This window comes from Scomber scombrus, chromosome 18 (assembly GCF_963691925.1).
Source record: "Scomber scombrus chromosome 18, fScoSco1.1, whole genome shotgun sequence".
In the NCBI taxonomy this organism is placed as follows: domain Eukaryota; kingdom Metazoa; phylum Chordata; class Actinopteri; order Scombriformes; family Scombridae; genus Scomber; species Scomber scombrus.
Window position 1 is genome coordinate 12,991,488 of NC_084987.1, and position 20,613 is coordinate 13,012,100.

The following is a 20,613-nucleotide window of genomic DNA, read 5'->3' on the forward strand; positions in this document are numbered from 1 at the left end:
GGAATGGGAGTTTTCGAAAGAGTAAACCTGGAGTTTGTCCAGAGAGCCTGGTTGAAATTTGCTGTATTGATTAACATTTTTTTTAAAAGAAGTCACTCACTGTCATTGTCATCATCCATAAAAAGTGGAACCCAAAGGACATTAAGTGGAGGATTTATGGCCACCATATATTTGAGAGGAGGGCTGCTAAACCTTATGAAGTCTCTCTTGGCGCTGTAAGGTTTTGCTTTCACTGTCTCGCTCTGTTGGTTTTTTCCCTGTTGCTTCAGAGTGCCTACAATTTCCCTCTCTTTATTTTCACTGGCATTTAAAGAGCACGGCACTCTGTTGAATGTACTCATTCAATAGCAAGCTTTTCAGCACACACACACACACACACACAAATACATTAGAACACACACTCATGCACACACACAAAGAAAGCAGCCGCGAACATGCAGAGAGTAGACCCTGACTCTCCTGCTCAATGCCACAGGACGTAGGAACCCAGCAAGTTTGAGACGTGCACCAGGTCTGAAAGCATTTCTCCCCGTGCTTGTCATTGTTGGGGGGCATTAATTGATTGGCTTGGTTTCTATTCCCTTTTGTGAAGTAGCTTTGGACCTGGCTTTATGAAGGTTGCTGAAATCTATTCAAACCATTCTCTTTGCCTGGTAGAGCAGAGCACAGCAGTGGAGCGGCCGCTGTCCCCACCTTTATTGGTGGATATCGCCCTTGCACATTTTAATCTGCCATCTCCTGCGGTGTCATAACACTTTATAGCTTTATATGTCTCATCAGGTTTTATATTCTCGGATCACACAAAAGATGACTTTCCTTTTTTATTTCATTCTTTCGATCTTCTTTTTGGATTTTCAATCACCATCATATTTCTTGGTTCTTAGATATTTTTGGCCAAATGGATGTACGTGTGATCCTTGAGAGGAGTCAAAAATGAAAGAAACGTATATATTATTGCATTAAAACAAACTATATTCACCTTATATGAATGCTGTATGTGTGTCAGTATAGATCTGCTTATGAATAGTGCCGGTCTTTGTGATATAATTGACCACATATGGGATCAAAGTGTGTTTGTGCAACATTTTTACTATCTGCTTTTTCATGCAGAAATGTGACAAGATGCTGAAAGTCTACACTCCAAAATATGTTCCAGTCATTAAACGTTAAGCTGTTTTTCCCTCCCATAAAACAGCCGACATGCACCTTGAGGCCATCAGGATCCACAGTAATCCTGACAGGGAGTAATTGAAGAGGTAAGTGTCGGAATAAAATAATCAAAAATGGGAGCGTTACTCAGTTTGACTCATGTGAGCAGCACTTCTCTGTGCCTTTTAAAAAAAATAAAACACACACAAACACACAGTAACAGCTAATGCAGATGGTCCTATATTCACATCTGGCAACAGCTGGAGTTGTGAGCACATCTGTTCCGTCCTTGGTGGAAACAGAGAGGGGTGCTGCTGCTTTAATACTGACCTTCTCTTACATATTTTTACTTTGCGATCTACTTTCGTACCACAGCAACCGAAATCCAACACTAGCAGGGTTCCCTTACGTTCTCCTGATTCAGACAGTATGACCTATCAAGCTTGCCCGAGGGGAACAAATGTCTGCCTGAATCACATCGTTTACAATCTTTTACACATTGTTTCCCCCTCCTCTTTGTTTTCTTGGGTCCACAACTTCTTTCTTTGTTCTTTTACTTCTTCTTTAGTCTCTCTCTCCTGCCTGTCTTCTTTCCACCCTTCTCATTTTCCAACCTTATCGAAGCGGTGGGTGAATCGCCTTGAACTGCTTTGTTCTGTTGGACCACAGACAGCTAAGATCAGCAGCCGTGAGTGGGAGACTCACGGCAAGTCATAATTTCTATAGCTGTCAAGGTTTGTGGTCCTTTTGTTTTGATGACATGGTGCATTCAGAAACCACCTCTGCATCTCAGTATCTCTGTGGTCTTCGCAAGATTGGTGCAGGTGCCAAAATAGACTGAAGGGATGCAAAGAATTTGAAATTTACCGTTCACAGAATTTGAAACACAGCACAAGACACATAGCCTGTCTCTTTCTTGTTTAATTTTACCCTGCCATTCTTCTTTCTGCAGATCCATGAGACCTATTTCCTTTCTCTTCCATCACCTTCTACTTCTCTACTTCTTACTTTTTACTTGCCCCATTTTGCAATCAATCTGCTGTTCATCTTATCTAATGAGCTCATTAGGGTGTCTTAAGCAATGGTGATTGATAATAATGGCTTAGAAATGTCCAATTGATTCACTTCTATATCAGGCCTGCGAAGTAAAGGGTCTCTACATTAAAATCATAGGAGGTCAACCAAACCTTCTCTCCCATCTACTCTATGTGTGGCAAGTCCTTTGTTTTCGATGCAACTGCCCCTCCCCCACTCAAATTCATGATGAGTGAAACCGGTGTGTAGTTATGTAGCTTACACCTCTGCTTTTCCTGGTAATATACATTTTTGTAAAATGTGTGAAATTACAGTTTGAAAGATATATGAATGCAGCACTTTTCCTTCAACAGGCCTGAATTTCTCTATGTTTCAGATGTTTACAGAGACCAGTGAGTGAAACAGAATGTTAACAGTAGACACCATATTATTCCAGCCAATCAAAACAAAGGAGACGTGTTACAGTTGGTCAGTTAGCTGGAAGTCTTTAATTTTTATGGCTGGGCTTCTTAACAGCCATGACTGATGGAGCCTTTTGACTTTAGACTTTAGCTGTATGAGCTCCTTCTTGTAATGCAGCTAAGTTTGCGAGGCCACTGGCAATATGTCTGAGGATATACTACAGCTTTATGTATGGCATGCCATTTGTGTGTTTGCATTTGTATATGTGTGTGTGTGTGTGTGTGTGTGTGTGTGTGTGTGTGTGTGTGTGTGTGTGTGTGTGTGTGTGTGTGTGTGTGTGTGTGTGTGTGTGTGTGTGTGTGTGTGTGTGTGTGTGGAGGGAGGGGGGTTTGCTGATGATAATTTGGGAGGGTGTGTGTGTGTGACAGAATTTGCACCCACATGAATAGCGCACAGTCAGCATGCAAGCTCAAATCACTTCAATAGTTTCACATCAACCAATTTAATGGCAAAATCCTGGCCAGTGAAGTTTTTATTCCAAATCCTGTCCATAATCTAATGGCCTTTGAAAGTCTGCCACTTCCCCCTGGCTGACAGGTTGTGCATTTGGATCTAATTGAATCCATTTACATCCTGCACAAATGGAAAGCACATGGAGGCCTACCCACCTGGTTCTGATCAGCTACTGAGTTGGGAGAGCCACACTCTTCGGAGTACGCCTAGTGCCAGCAGGGGATACACTACACAGCAGAGTGAGAAGAGGAGGGGTGGTGTGGAGGGAGGGCACATTTTGATATTACGTTTGGCTCCAGTGTAATTCAGTGTGAGTTCAGTTACCCCTTTGCATGTATTGTCTGGCAGTTGTCTCTCAGAGGCTGTGGGCTTTACAGTTGTGTGATATTTTACCACAAGGGGGAGTCCAACAATACAAACTTGTGTATCACTGAGTCTGCTGATGGGAGAAGAGTGAAGCTTTGAAATGTAGAAATGTAGTCTTTCCAAAATGAATGTTCAAAAATAAATGCATTCTTGACACCACATAGTCACACCAGAAACTTACTTACGTACTAATTAACATTTAACATGCTGCAATGAATGTGTGGAATATTAGGTTGATGGCAAATTAACAGTATCTGACAGTCAAAAAGATTTGACAATCAACACGTTTGAGTTTTCAAAAGAACTTGTGGCAAATGACAACTAAAAGAGCTCCAAAGTGGCCAAATCATTTGGACCCAAACTACAGTATTGTTGTCGGAAAAGCAAAATTATTGAATATTCAAATTATTGCAGCATACAACAAACACATTAAGAAAAATATAAAGTGGAGCCAAACTGGAGCGAATTGTATTGACAAAAGAATGACATGCACAAGTGATGACAATACTGCTAACAATGTGCATATAAACCGATACTACGCACCAACAATGTTTTAGTTAGGGTTAGTTACGTTCAGTATTTTGGGAAATACGTTTATTTAAGAGTTAGATGTGAAGACACTATTCATATGTCTGTTTAGTAAATATAAAGCTACAGCCAGAATCTGGTTAGCTTAGCTTTGTATGACTAGAAATGGAGGAAAACAGCAGCCAGGCTCTGACTGAGGGTAACAAATTTGCAATTTTTTGTACCAGCACCTCTGAAGCTCACTAGTTTAACTCATTACCTCTTGTGAGTTTAATCTGTAGAATATTAACGCATAAAAATAATACATTGTGACTTTAAGGGAAGTAAATGTGCTGAACTGTTTCTCTTCTGGGTGCAGTCTTGTCGTCACTGCCTGGTTACGTTGCCAGGCAAGGAGGTGCTGATAGGTGTTTTTTTTTACCCTTCAGACACAGCCAGGCTAGCTGTTTCCCCACTTTCCCAGTCTTTTTGCTAAGCTAAGCCAGCTGGTGCTAACTTCAAAAATGAGAGTGGTATCGATATTCACTCTCAATCAGGGAGCGAATAAGCATATTTCCCAGCATTATTCCATTAAGTTTTTACATTATTTTAATCCAATTTTTTGTGTGATACTTTTTCATTGTCATGAGTTCTCCAAGGTTGGTATCAACGTCATGGGTTAGTGTCCCTGCATGCTGGTGGGTAATGCCACGTGGAAGGTTTTGTTTTAGTTGCTCTGGGTGAATATGCACCAGAATACACAGTACAGTGTCTGTGCGTAACCTACATTCATGTGTGTGTGTGTGTGTCTGCAAGTGGATATGGGTAATGGGGGCAGCGGGTAACATCATGACCTTCATCAAGTCCCCCTCGTGGTCCATCCCAGCCCCATCTCACGCCACATCTGGTTTGACCATCTTCGCCCCAAACCCCTGCTAGCCACCCCTGCCTGCACCTCATCAATCCTCTGTGTCATCATTGCCACACTTCTGGCTATTGCCAAAGTAAGCCATGACACGAAGACGTGAAAATGATGAATGGACTTTTCCGGACAGGAAGCAGCGATGGTTGAGGACACACCCCACCCTCACTCATCTTTCCTATTCATTTTTCACTTTCTTTCCTATGCCACGTCGCTCTGTTGTCCGTCCTTCTTGAGTCAATAGAAACCAAGTGATCATGTTCCACAAACGTAGCCTTCCAAAATATGGGTTACTTTTTTTTCTCATTTTCTCAAGCAAGAAAGTTGAGTCTTGACAATGGCTCAGAATGGCCTACCGCTTCTGCATTCACTCCTGTTGTGCAGAATATGTTTTTCCAAACATGCATGTCATCATATAGTTTTCATTTGTGTGGTAATTATATTATATTTCATCCAATTATTTCACTTATGATGCTGTACTTCTCACTGTGATCTTAATGTTGATTTGCAACTAGTTTAGTCCCCACATCCCCAACCACAAAGTCACAGTGAACCTTAGGACTTCTGTATACCATCTATTGTTGTGTCTGCCTACCCATAACATGTCCATTCACTGCTGGACAATACTGTCCATTAACTATTATATGAGTTGCTGTAGTCTTGGTTGTGAATAGAAGTCCCACTGTGCTCTATGAGAGACACTATCAATCTCGACCGCCATAACTTTTGGCTACAACTTGTGCTCTGAGGCTCTATACGTATTGTGTCTGAATGCTGTAGAGGTTCTTATAATGGCTCATGACTGAGATATTCTTCTGAAACTTTGGTCAGACATGGTTATTACCTTCATAAATTGTAGTCATTTTCTCTGTCATATGTCATAGGATTTTAATGTTTGTGTCAGGGTGTGTGTTGAGGCTTTAGGCACATGTTTTCAAACTGAGCCAGCTCTTAAAAATCCTTCCATAGTCATCACTTGCATTTTACCCTCATGAACTCTCACTTCCAATCAGACCAAAGAAACACTCCCTTGTTTCTGTATTTCTTCAGGGCAAAGTGGGACTGCTAGATATTTCAGAGATTTAAGCCTTCTTTGTTTAGGGAGCTGAATCCACTCCTTCTCTTGCCTCCTAAAGCACAGTATAAAGCAAGATGAGCTTTAATGCAATATCTTATTTCATCCAATCATGTAATTTAAGATAGGGAAAGAGGAGTGTTCCCATCAAAGGAGTAATTAATAAAATTTAAAAAAGTTTTCTTGGGATCATTTGTTTTCCAAGCCTTTTAAATTAATCCTCCATGGATTTACACAGTTTGTCTGACATCAATTATTTCAAATAAGACAAACTGCTCTCGTTAATCCTGCTATACACAGCAGGACAGATGTGAATATTCAATAAAAAACATGAAACTACAGGTTAAATGCTCCCCAAAGCAGGAGATGTTTTCTGGTGATCATATTTAATTCAAAACATGTTTCGCAGACATATAAAAACTTATCCTACACAGTATTTCAGTGTGAATGTGCTGAGAGATTCCATTTCATCTAATTTGATTAGTGGACCAGGATTACAGCCAGCCCTTACTCATTTACTATTACTAAGACGAAAAACAATTAGGCTATACATGTTAGCTATCAAGGAGACAACGCACCCATGCATAGGAACACCAATGAATAAAACAGACACACACACACACACACACACACACACACACACACACACACACACACACACACACACACACACACACACACACACACACACACACACACACACACACACACACACACATATATACAAAAGTCTCATTTAATCCTTTATGATGCGCCTGGAATTTGTAATGATTTTAATTAGGAAAGGTGTGGTAGGAGTCTACTCTGTGGCAATGCTGACACTCCAGGGTGCCTGGAGCCAATTAAAAAATATGTGCTGATCAAACAGCCTGCCCTCGCAATGCACGACTATCCCCGGAGCCACTGCTGCTGCAGAGGGACGGACAAGCTCAGGGCCTCTTGCTCTCACCGAACAAGCTGCAGAGGAGCCGGCAAAGCAACACCCGACACTCTCCACCCTGAGATCCAGTTCAAGGCTCAGCTACTCCCATTAGCTGCATATTATGGTGGGCGAGCAACGGCCAACCAGCGAGTGGAGGCCTCATGAGAAATCCCTCAATTCACAATCAAACGTCTGTGAGAAAACGTCACACACTCCCATTTGATCCCCACAGAGATCCTTTATTTTTCCACAAGGGAAATGGCTCAGCCCAATTTCCCCTCACACTCTGAGTGAGAACGTGACATTAAATTAGAATTATGTGACAATTTAGAGCGACAATTAAACCTGGTATTAATTACACTGTTCCTTTTGTTTCGAGCAATCCCTGCGATGTTGCCAGACCCAGGAGAGCCCAAAATAGATAAATTTAACTGAATCCAAAAAGCTACTTATATGTTTCAAATGTTAATATTCTTGAGGAATCCTCAATCTCTGTCACACCCTCCTCCGTCTGTGAAGCCCCTCCTCCCTCTATCATTAGGCATTTCTGTCTCTGGTGATTAATGACACTAATGAGCATGTGCAGCCATTCACTCTGCCACACATTATTCTATCCTCTGGCCTAGGCCATGTGTCATGTCCTCCTGAGAACAGAGAACACGGCTCCCCTGGTCATTTTCAGACAAACAATAATATCAACTTATTTATTTTACAATATATTTGTCAGAGGGGCGAGGGATGCGTGGGCACACATGTACTGTACAAGCATATGCAGAAATATGCTTACCTTTTTATTTGAACAACTGCAAAAATATTGTACCTTTAAAAATATCATGATGAAAAAGACCATATATGCACTGGAAGCACAAACTAACAATCAGACAACATTTCACTGTACATGTAGTCTACATTTAAAGTCGGTGCTATGCTTGTTGGCAAATATCCTGGATATCTAGTGGTTTAATCAAATGTGACAACCTCCTGTTACAGCTGACCTGCTGAAAGACACTGAATATATCTCTCTTTGTCATTTTTTTCTCACCCTTTGCCTCTCGTTGTGTGGTTTTATTTGGAAATCAACATTCAAACTATCCTTAAAATAAGGCTCTGACAAGCCATTTATGTGTAAATTGTTAATTTTAATCATTTAGCATTTTTAAAGTTTTATCTTTGGCAAATTTGGAATTGTCAGGTGGACAGCGAGAGTGATAACTGCATATTTGAGAGCCACAAAAAGCCCCCCATATCTTTAGGAGACATATCAGCCCAGACTCTGAATTACGGCTCATCACTTTTATGTTGTAACTACATTGGCCATTGGGATGTGAAATTAATATGACAGAAGGGCCATTTGCTATAGGGGGCACAATGGCAAACCACAAAAAAATACTGATTCAGGCCTAGCAGAGGACATTTTTAATTGGACACGTCATGCAAAAAGCATATTATACATGTCATATAAACTGACTCGTTGCTATGAAGGCTGAGCTGGATTTATGGCGGCAAGCAGAAAGATGGAAGGAGAGATAAAGACAAAAGAAACGTAGTGCATGGTGGCAAACAGCTGCATACCATAGTGATTACTTTACAATCAATGCAACACATCAGATAACTGTGAAGGAATGCCCCGATTTTTCAAAAGTTTCTTGTTATCCGAAGCCATGACATTTTAACATGCTATAACTTCTATAACTTTTTGTTGCTACTGTAAATAAGCATCAACATATAACGCTTTTAACTAGCTTTTTAACTAAGCCACACATTCTCAGTTAAGGGTACAGCCTGCTGTGCTACAACGGCTGAATCACTGAATCCCTATTGATCATTCATCAGTAACTGGTTTCCCAGTCTCAGCACCTTCTCGATTCAGCAGCTTTTAACAGAGTGGTGGATAATTGGAGGCTGCTGCTAATGTTAGCTCAGACTTGTTTAACTATCAAGTTTTTAAACTCATATGTTCACATTAGTGACTGTAAGATCCCTTGGAGTAGTCACAGTACTAAAGTTTGGTGGCAAAACTGAAGTGTTAGCACATTCTGTGTGAGAGTAAAACCAAGCCAATTTATAGCCAACTGCCTCAATATCACCCCCATATTTCATCAATTGTGTAGAGCTGCAATGATAAGTCAACAAGGCAATTAGCTGATCAAGAGAAAATTAATCACCAACTATGTTTTTTTTTAAAAACAATTCATAATTTTGAGTATTTTTTTAAAGACAAACACAAACACTTCTTGAATGTGCATATTTTCCAGTTTCTTTGGTCTTCTATTATATTTTAGGATAATGAATAGTTGATCAAGAAGAAATACATTTGAAGGTGCACCTTGGGCTTTGGGAAACAGTGGTTGACATTTTTTTTTACCAGTTTCTGCAGGCTCTGCATTATAACACAGTCTCCCTTATATGTAATCAGGGCAGATTTCTAGTTCATTTCATTGCCATCAGAAATCTGGTGGCATTATTCTTTCATCAAACTAGCAAGAGAATCAGAATATCCTAATAAGCCAGCCCTAACAAGCATTTAGGGTGTTGTGAAAGGAAGAGGATAAAGCACGTGTTGTGTGAAATGAATGTGGGGGCTCTGTGAATGAAAAAAGGAAGCTGACCTGACTTTGCCATGCACAGACCAGGGCCTGGGAGATATCAGGCCTGTGTCTGGGACCCTGATCTGATCTACATGATCACTGCCCACTTTAGCCATGTGATGCTTATGCAATGCTTTACCAACCTGCAGCTGGGGTAGAAATCCATTATAGCCACAAACCCCCTTTTCTTCTCTCAAAGAAGAGCTTTTAGTGACAACAGCCGTCTTGGTCACATGACCATGGGAGCATCATGCAACCCCCCCTCACCCCTAAAGTGTCTGCCAGCACCCCTCGCTGCAGATGTTGGGTAACAACATGGATGATGAGTTTAATAATGGAGGCACAATGTTGTTCTTGTGTTGTTAAGCCTTCAACAGCTGTGTTCAACATCCACGATCATAAGACTTGGTCATGGAACATAATGGATTAATGTGTGAGACAGTTTGAGGAAAAGATCAATAGGGTTATTTGAATGTGGTGTCAAATAAAGCTGTTTATGAATTTATCATATGTTTCTATTTAAGTACAGTGGAGGGTGGGCGTTGTTTAATGGCACACCAAAGACATAATGGTACACATGCTCAACTAGACCGACCATAGTCCAAATGGTTTCAATTGGAACAATAAGACAATGTGTTGCTCTGAACTGTGAATAAAAACTTGATAAAGCAGTAGAATTCATGATCTGCAGTAATTAAGCATTGTATCATGTACATGAACACAATTGTAGTTCATTTTGAAAAACTTTTTGCCCATTTCTCATATCATCAAACTCTACTGAAAGCCTCCAAGTGGTGATGAATTCAGAAAATGTTATAACATCAATTATGGGCATGTAGGTCTGCAGGAAAAACCACCCTGGCTTACTGTAATCCCCTGTGAGGTAATGAAGAGGTTAAAATATGACGTCAGTCTTCCTGGGTTGGTGAACTTAAAGGTAAAGAAGAGCAAATGTGCCAGTGGAGGTCAGAGTCAAGAGGACTATAGGCTACTACAGTATGGCGCTAATTATCAGATCCGTCATTAAAAAGGAAAATATCCATCATGCAAAATCACTGTGAAAAGTCTGACTTTGAATTGCTGTAATATTTTTATTTACAAAAGAGTCTTTATATTTATTTAATTTATTTGTGGGGGAGTCAGTACATGCTTGTTTATCCTATTGGCTGTGATGCATGTCACATTTCTGTGCATTGTCTGTGTCTGTGTTTTTTTGTGGGCACTGATGCTTCCAATTATCTTTTGTTTTGAGTCTGAGCAGACAGGGGAAGTATGATATGAATTAACAACCTGGTTTAAAACAGACTGTCTTTGGCCTGATGCTAAAAATGAAATGTGTTTGAGCTGCCCTTCAGCGAGAGTTCTGGGTGAGAATTAACTAAAAATAAAATCATTTTATTCGTGTGGTAAGATTGGGATTTTTTATCCTTGTAAGTGAAGATAGATCTGTGTAGGGTGCCGTTTTAAATACAGTGCCAGCCTTTGGTGGGCCTCTGGTTATGCCATATGCCACTAGAATTCAAACAGTTCTTACATAGCACCCCCACCACACACACTTGCACGCACACACGCACGCACACACACACACACAAACACACTTACCTCAACCCATTTCCCAGACCTTTATTATGATAATCCACCCATGACAAACATAAACATATTGTTCTGTATACACGAAATGTGAGCTGTTAAATTTGCTTCCAAAATGTTATAATTTGCAATAATTGTCCATATTTTTTTCAATTAGATTATGTGTGCATGCACAAGCATGTTCACACACGCACGCACACATACACAAAACACACACACACGTCAAAGGCTATCCATTGTCAACACACTCCAAATGATTATGAACTATAGATTGACTTGACCATACTAAACGCACGAAGCCAGACCTAAGCCTGCATTCTCTCATTTTGTGTATTAAAAAAAATCTGCATTTAAGTAGCTAAATTATGAAGAAAATCTATTTTAAACAATCCATACAATTGTGTGTTTTTCCAAACCAGCACCAAACAATCACAAACATTTTCAGAACTTGAAATCTGATATCATTGTCAAATGTTCCACATGATCAGCCATGCTTTTAGTGATCTGGACTATTTTAGGTGTGGAAATAAACGTATATAGCCACTGAGTTTGTCTAGCTTTAATATCCATGGGCCCTTTCACCGCCTGGAGATGTGGGTGGGAGCCACAGGCTGTCAATCATCAACGCTCCATTGATCATGGACAATCCTCGTCGTAAAACTGGTCTTTTTCTTAAGGAATCACTCACTCCGCATTAATTAATACTCTGTGTGTGTGTGTGTGTGTGTGCGCGTGCATCTAACCACCTCTGACTATTTCACATCGCATGAACTCACTTGAGAAGAGCCTGAGATGAGATGAACCAAATTCCAACACCTTCTGCTAAAATACAAGTTATTATTCAACCAAAGCAGCCGACCTTTTGTGAAATCTCACACTGCAGGCCACTGCACAGTGAGTAGTGTCAGCTGTGCTAAATGGCATTAAGGTCAGTGAGTGGACGAATATAAAAAACTTAGGAAATTCAAATCGATATAAATCTGTGACAGACTATTTCAGACATATCCAGTATTTTATTTGATTGCTGTTAGGTTACGTTGTGTGAATCGATGGTTTTAGGCTGCAAACTGTTTCAATTGACAAATAACACAGACCGTTCCATCTGCTTAAAAAATAATAATATTATTTTAATATAATAATATAATATATAATATAAAATATTTTATAAAAAAATATTTTGTATCTTTGTCAGGCTATCTAAAGTGCTTTAAAAAATCCTGTCTGGGTCAGATGTCACACACACACACACACACACACACACACACACACACACACACACACACACACACACACACACACACACACACACACACACACACAGGCACATACACATACACACTCACACACAGATGTGGTAATAATTTAACATAAATTCTTTTTTCCCTTTTTTCCCCCTTTGTCATAAATATTAATAGCCTACTTGTACATTTTATTTTCCTGTGATCTGGCAGTTAAAGGAGAGAAGAAATGTGTGCAGAGAAAATAAAGGGGGGAAAATGCAACGTCGTTTAAAGAGAAATAACCAAATAAAAAAGGAAATAAAGACAATTACCTCCTTTATTATTCTTACATAGCAGATATAAAATTTAAAAATGTATAATACATTAAAAAAAATGTGGCTATTCACCAATGACGGCGCCTCCCAATCGTATATTTTAGATAAATGGTTGTTAAATTGCTAATAAAGCATGCACACATGTAAAAATCCAAATATTCTGGCTTCATCGTAGTTATGACGCTCTTCACATTGTTTTCATTCACCCATCGGCTATCTAGCCTGTGCTCCATGCAAACATTTTACACCCTGATCTTGAATTTACCGAATAAAACCAGACCCCAACTCTTACAAACATGCACTTACATCCGATCCACTCAAACAGTCAAATTTTACTCGACACAAATTACACAGTTTTTTTGTTGTTGTTTTTTTTGTGTTTTTTTACCGCACTAACCCACTACGACAAACCTCATGCAGCCACACTTTAAAATGGTGAAAGACTCCAGATTTTCTCCATTAAAAGCGGACTTCGGCGGGGCGCGATCCACAACCAGAGCTCTCCCCCTCCCTCACGTGCAGCCTGTAACCTGAATTGTTTCGAGGCTCGTTTCCACTTGTTTTCTTAACTTTTCATAATGATTAGGCATCGCTGGTCCACATTTATCCGAAAACTAACCTCGATTATTTTAAAAATCCAACATATAATTTCCCCCCTCTCTGCAGTATTCCCTTTGATTCACGCTTGACTCATATGGCTTCAGGGCCAATAGGGGTCCGCCTTTGGGGCGCCTTGAAACCGTCTCTTCTTATCCCCTTTCATCATCTAACCCGGGACGCCTGGAAACCGCAGGGCCAGTTATTGCCTTTTTTTTCAGACAGCCCAATGCGGACTGGCCAACAGCCAATCAGAGTCTTGTTTACACTCCGTGACTGACAATGCTTTGGCACAGTGCCAGCCAATCAAAACCTCACACACAGGGGGGGATTCATTTGTAAACATTTAGCATAATGTAATAACCTTAGTCCATAGTAATGATGGGAATATTGGAATTGTTGTCTTGTCTGCATGAATTTAGAGTTTGAAGAAATTGGACTCTACCGCTCTAAAGAAGAAAAAAATACAGCCACAAGAAAAGTGTTTCAAGTGTGTAAATGCACTGAATTAATAATAAAAAAAGAAAAGTTTAGTGACAGCTGATATATAAATAGGCCTATTCATTTGTGACAGAGGTGGTCATTTTTTCTATTCAATTTGACTGTGATATATTTGGAAAATATGTATTTTTCAAAGATCATTTCAAATTTTCACTTGTATTGCTATTTTAAAAAAAAATGTTTTTTCCCCCCCAATATTCTTGTAATACCTGTGACTGCAAACGTCCAGGTAAATGTCGTGTAACTATTTTTACCTACTTCTTAAAGGGTAATATCAATCTTTTTACTTAAAAAAACAAACAAACTGTAGTTTAAAATGTTATTGAAAGCAATATTTATGTAATTGTGACCACTAGTTATAATAAACACTGTTGTTTGTTGTGCATTTGTGAGCTGTGATCAGACGTAATACTCCAGTAAATGTCATCAAAGCTGGGATGTAAACACTGTTAATCTCTTTAGGTCTAATATATTTTGATTATTATTTAAGTATTGTAAGCTGAGTTTGATTTTCTTTAAAACATAGGCTACTGCAGTTTTGACCATTTATTTTACTTCAGTTTGTTGTTCCATCATTGAGACTACATAAGCATCACCATTGCCTAAAGACTGGGCTATGTGTGCATTTGAAGCTGTGCTCAGACTCCACTGAGCTCTATTATAAGTGATTAAACTATCCAGCGCTTTAAATCTGGCGCTTTTCTCTCTGTTTAGCATTGCCAGTCACCACACCATTGGCCTGTGCTGCCGGCCAATCACAGCCTCTCGTATCTTCGGGCGGGCGGCACGATCTCATTAACATGCAGGTATCCCACCAATGGGAGGGCGTGTTTACCCTGCCCTGAGACGCGAGGTACGCAGTTGCACCGGGAGAGAAACCGCTGCTTGGAGATCCGAGCCGCGATCCAGCCAGGCCGGAAGCCCCAGTCCCACTGCTTCCATAGACTGAACCAGCAGGCTACTGCACAGCCTCAGATGGAAATACTCATTTCACTCTAGCCACATGGTTTATTTCATATTTCGATTTTAAATGGGCGTCGCACTTGGCCTTGCACCTTCACTCCCAGTGTTTTGTGATTTTATAATTTATTGTTATGCAAGGATTTAACATGCCAGTAAGTAGTAATTTTATATACTTGATTATTTTTTTTTTTTTAATGAATAAAAAATATTTTAGGCTTGTTTCCTCATTGTAAAATGACAGAAGCTGTATTTAGTCCACAATGCTATAACCTATGTGACATGTTGGGCATTATAGTAGCCTACATAGTGCGTTGCTATAATTTCAAAAATAACACAACAGGATGTATGGGGTGTATCCTACATGGAACAAATAGAAGAATTAATCTAATGATCTGGGAAAAAATGATCTTAAATTATAATTATAAGGCTATTGTTGTTTCTATTAATATTATTCTCAACACATTAATGTCAGAAGCATTTTTCTGATAAATATTTAGATAATTAACAACTGATATGCTGATGTTTTTGTTTTTAAAATTTCCTATATTTAAAAAAAAAAAGAACCAAGCGACGTATTTTTTTATTTTTTATTTTTGAATTGGCCAAGACTTAGCAGCCTTTAATAAATTGTATAAATCAATTTATTTGCAACACTGTCCGTTTGATGTAGAATATGGGTCCGCTGCTAATAAACTGCATGCCCAGAATTTGCAGAGAGGAAGGGAAGCATGTTTTCACTCGACCCCGGCCGAGGTGCACTCCCTGCCGGCCAGCTTTGTCACGGAGGGCCGCCTGCCTCTCACCACGATCAGACCCGTACAACATAATTTGATTTATTATCTGCGTTTCTGCCTTCGATTGACTTCCGTAAATGCAATCGGCAGTAGCTTAATGAATTGCATTAAGGGCGTCGATCATTTTTGACGTTTTAAAAAAAAAAAAGTAGCGTAGGCTATATTTGATGAGAGAATTCGTTCATTTAAGGCTGAAATGAAACACAAAACAACAGTGGATATTCACTCAACTGCAACCCTATAAATGTATATTTTGACCGTTTTTAGAGCATCAGTCTCTTGCTAGCGTCGCAAATGTGGAATAATTTTAAATCAAGCTACAACATATAAAATGGGCTGAATGCAACAGCATGGCGAGGTAATGGCTGACTGCAAAGCACTTTCTCAGTATGGAGACAAAGGCAGTCCTCCTGACGGGCGGCCATTCACCTTCGATCTTTATACAGTCCACAAAAGTGAAGACTCAGCTATCATGTATGCAACAGCAAGACTGCTCATACGTGTTTCTTACGTTAAGGGCCCACATGCATGCATAAACATTAGCTCACAAAGCCTCCAGTTGATAAGATTTTCTCCCAGGTACCTCTGCATGGAAGGATTTTTATTGTTGATGTAGCACTGGATTGGAAGCTCGGCTGTAACTGGCAACATGGGGAGATAATGGTGCTGAAATTGAAATAGCCTGTACGATAAGTATGTGCCTGCTTATCCTTATACATTGTACAATTTTGATATTTGTTTGTGATTTCATTTATGGCGAAACTATGCTTTTTGACTAGCTGGGGACCCCCCCCCTGCAGTCCCTTTAAGAAACCCTGTAGGGACCCCAAATTGAGAACGTAACATAAAACAAATCAGCCTACTGCTGAGAAAATGTAGGATTTATTCAATAATTCACTCATTTGGAGCTATGGAATTAAGCTGTTTTCTGTTAGCCTTCACTGAGGCAACAGAGTGGGCTGTCACGTTTAGCTGATTGTTCAAAAGACAAAATATTTTCACAGTGAAATTACATTTTATTTTAATTGATTTAAATTGTTTTTCCCTCCCCCCTTTCAACTAAATAATGCTATTTTTGTGGCATGGCAGGGGATATGGCCTATAATGTATTTACTGCTTCATTTGATTACCTGACCTGAAATAGGTCAAGGCAGATGAAGACAGTGAGAGTGCAGTTATTCACATGCACACACACACACACACACACACACACACACACACACACACACACACACATACAAGGATGCGCGCACACGCACTCGCGCACACACAGAAAGAGAGAGAGAGAGAGAGAGAGAGAGAGAGTCCATCTTTTTTCAGGAGCTGATGCATCTCTGCTGTGGAGCGATATAATAATCTTATTTTAAAGATCAAGCCTCCTGTTTTATGTGTCGGAACTTTATGATGTGACAGCACATCTTATAGGCCTGATTGTGCTCAAATTGGTCGATGCAATGATGCCTTTTTTTCTCAATTAGTTAGTTTGATTATAAACTGGGTTATTATGTGGTTTGTGTATGATACAACAATGTAATGCATCAAATACATAAGGCATAGCTGAAAATCACTGTAGAGCAAAATGTGAAAATAGTGTGAGGTGTAATGAGAGCTGGATGGAGGTGACAGAGGCAGAAAAAAAGCGAGACAATAGGACGAGCAGGAGGAGAAGGCAGGCAGTGTTCACCTTGAGATGTACTGAGTAGGCTTCCATCATTTTAACCCACCCAAACAGAACAACACTTCCTCCTCGGGGTATGATTTTTAGATTGTTGCCGCAATCACGATTTCATTTCTTCTTCTTTTTTTTTTTAAAGAGAGAGAATATGCTTACCATGCTTTTGAGAAAGAGTGACAGTGTGCAACTGCTGACATGGTAGTCGAATTAATTGTTGTTTTTTTAATAAGATATCATATGAAACTTACTAAATATAAAACACTAGGCTATATTAGAGGCTAAAATGTGTCTCAGTGCTCGTTATGTGCGTGTCTGTGGAATATGAACTGCTCTCTTCCATATGATGCATATTAGGCCTATATCCCAGGCTGATCAATAGAGCTGAGTCTGAGCCCGGCTCAGTGGGCATTTGAACGCCTCGCTGGCCGTTTGTATCCGCGGTGACTTATTTTGTACCATCAGTTTAGCCCGAAAAGGGTTCTTTCAGCTATATGTAAAGGCAATCTTGACATGGAAGATATGGCATTACAGCAAAAATCAATGGAGCAGTCTAAGGATTTGTTTTCTCTTATATTTTTGTTGGATTAGAGTGCAATGTCAGTAACCTTTTTTGCATCGTGTAATTCTTAACCGGGCTCTATATTTTTCTTGATAATAATAAAAAAAATGCCTCGATGTTTCTCCTTTGACAGAAAAGATGATCGGGGGCTACGTTTTTGGCTGGAGAAGCCTGCGATCGACTGAATGCAACACATAGATCTAAAGGAAAGGACTATTATATGGGTTGCATTTGATTTTCCTGACCTGCCCAATCCGGATTTCGGATTACTCAACATTCTTCGGAATGGAAGGACGGGATTTCGCTGCTCCGGCGCACCTCATATCAGAGCGGGGCGCCCTGGTGCACCGAGCCGCCTCTCGGATCGCTCCCTCGGGCCACAGCTCTGTGCAGCACGCCGGTCACTTCCCGCCGGGGAAATACTACCCCTCGCACATACCAATGGCTCCCCACTCAGGTTAGTGAGACAATTTGCTGGGGTTTTTGTCCCACAAGCATGTATCTGCTGAAATGTATTCCCATATCATCAACAACACTCATCTGTCTCTATACTGGCTGTTGTTTGAAAATGCTCCTCTCACACCGCTACGATATAAAGTCTGGGCATCTATCAGCGTGAATAATGGGCTATGGCCTGCCTGCGTGGTGTAGTACAAAGCTGATTATTTTTGTGCACAAAAGAGAAGAACAGACGGGGCTTTCTGTTTTAAATAAATGGTCGCTCAGGTGTGCTGTTGACAGAGTTTCTCTATTCAAATATCAGCTAATAAATCAGGTGAAATTTGATTTACACTGGGCCAACAATTAGGAATTTTGATTAAGCTGAATCAACATTTACAGCTTAAATATCTCGAAGGTAATAAATGCATCTCAGTTAAACAAATAGCCATTTGGTAAGTTAGGTAAATGTCATGGTATTTTTAAAATGCCATAAATGTCTGTTTTAGTTTGCACGTATGAAGTTGGACAGAGCTCACTGGCACTGGTTCCCCGCTGGCTCTGGAATCTGATCTGAAATGAGATTTTGTCACTTCACGTCAAATTGATAAGTGTCACACTGATGCCATCACTTAACCATAACCGTGAGCCAGAACCCAGAGCCATAAGCAAAGCGCAAAGCAAGGCGAGCAGGTTTGCATGGGTGCAGTAGGAGTGCATGGATGGTGGGTGTATAGGAGGAAGAGCGATACTAGAAAATCCTTCTATATTGAGCTTCAAAGTGTCGGGGTGCAAATGTGTTCACGGTGCATGCATCGAGTTTAACAAATGACTTGGGTATCATGTGTACCCAAATGTGCACCTTTACAAACACTTCCCATTTACAACTTGAAGACAGAACAGAAAGAACTGTGTCAGCTTACAGTATAAATGTATTCTTTTTTTAAATATAGGGTGTGGACATGATAAAAGAAACACCTGTACAGTAAAATGCATCCTAGTATAACAACAATCTAAAAGTAGCATAGTAGTAAGATAAGTTTTTGTTGAGACTGTAATAACTAATTTAATTCAGTGATCATTTTTTAGACTAAACTGGCTGGTTTATGTAGGATATAATTGGATGTAATTGTGTATATATATATATATATATATATATATACAAATTTCGTGCTCAGGATAATACAAACATATTATAGATTGCATTGCTGTTGTGTTGCTGCTTTCATTTTTGTCCACATCTGTAAAACAAAAGATATTTAAATAACAGTGGCACATTGATTGCAAACAATTACACTTCTGGAACGATTTCCTTTGAAAATATGTTAATGTGGCTTCTAAAAACCACATGTTCATGATGCAGCAGCTAGGGAAATTTTTGTTCAAGTTATTCTATATAACTCATGATATCTGAATTCTGTGGGTTCATTGTGGTTGAATACAGTCTTGCAGTAACCTCTGACAATGTGTTTTTTTTGGATTCTGAGTTACATTTGATTTATTTATGAATGTATGTATATGTTTTGATAGCTTATTTAAACAATCTACTTTAGGCTGTGTGGCAGTCAAATGTAGTTTTCAAATTATATTATTTTATAAAGATTCTAAATTCATTTGCAAAATGATGCAAAACATGAGGTATAATTAGTCATTCAGGAGAATTCATGGGCGCTGTTCACCATTCATCTCTCACCATTCATGTTTGCTTTTGGCAGTACTCTCTCTCTCTCTCTCTCTCTCTCTCTTTCTCTCTTTCTCTCTCTCTCTCTCTCGCTCGCTCTCTCATACACACACACACACATATACACACACACACAGTGCCTGTGTCCGTATGTATTTATTTATTTTATTATAGATGTTTTGTTGAGAGCATGAAGGCTAATACTGGCTAGAGGGTACAGGTGCTCCCCCAACCAGATTCAGTGTTTCTTTTGTAGTATTGTGCTACACCAACATGAAGACCCCCTCCCCCCACCCCTCACCCAAATGTCATCACTGTTCAATGAGCAGCACAGGTGGTTTATTGTTCTTCCCAGCCTCGTCAGTAACACATGGGTGTGGACTGGCGAGAAGGAGAACCTAATCTCCCCAAGATTTGGAAAATGAGTTAATTCTCCACATTTCAGGTGCTTGATTGAATTAACAGGGAGGATAATTTCACATAAATTCACATCATTCCTAAATCCTCTCTGGCTCTGTCAGATTTTTTTTTTTGTTATTGCGCTCAGCTGATGTGCAATCTTTGATTTATTATTTAATAATATTTGAAAATGTCAGGCATGTCGTAATACATGAAGCATAATTCACAGTTATTCATGGCATATATTTTCAAAATGGTAATTCATCAACATGGCACAAAATGCAAATTTATTATCCCTGTGATGTAACATACATTTGTTTTACAATTTGACAGAAATCCATTTGAATTGATTATTTCCAAATTTAAAATAAGAAAAACTTTA

General features: G+C 39.6%; 1 protein-coding gene across 1 annotated transcript in view; it reads left to right on the forward strand.

The window, feature by feature from the left end:
* The first annotated feature begins 17,998 nt into the window (after positions 1–17,998).
* LOC133999606 (BAH and coiled-coil domain-containing protein 1) overlaps positions 17,999–20,613 on the forward strand; it is a 61,294-nt gene continuing 58,679 nt past the window's right edge. Inside the window, exon 1 of the mRNA XM_062438848.1 lies at positions 17,999–18,170. Within this exon, the coding sequence (XP_062294832.1) occupies positions 17,999–18,170 (172 nt within the window). The remainder of the gene's footprint in view (positions 18,171–20,613) is intronic.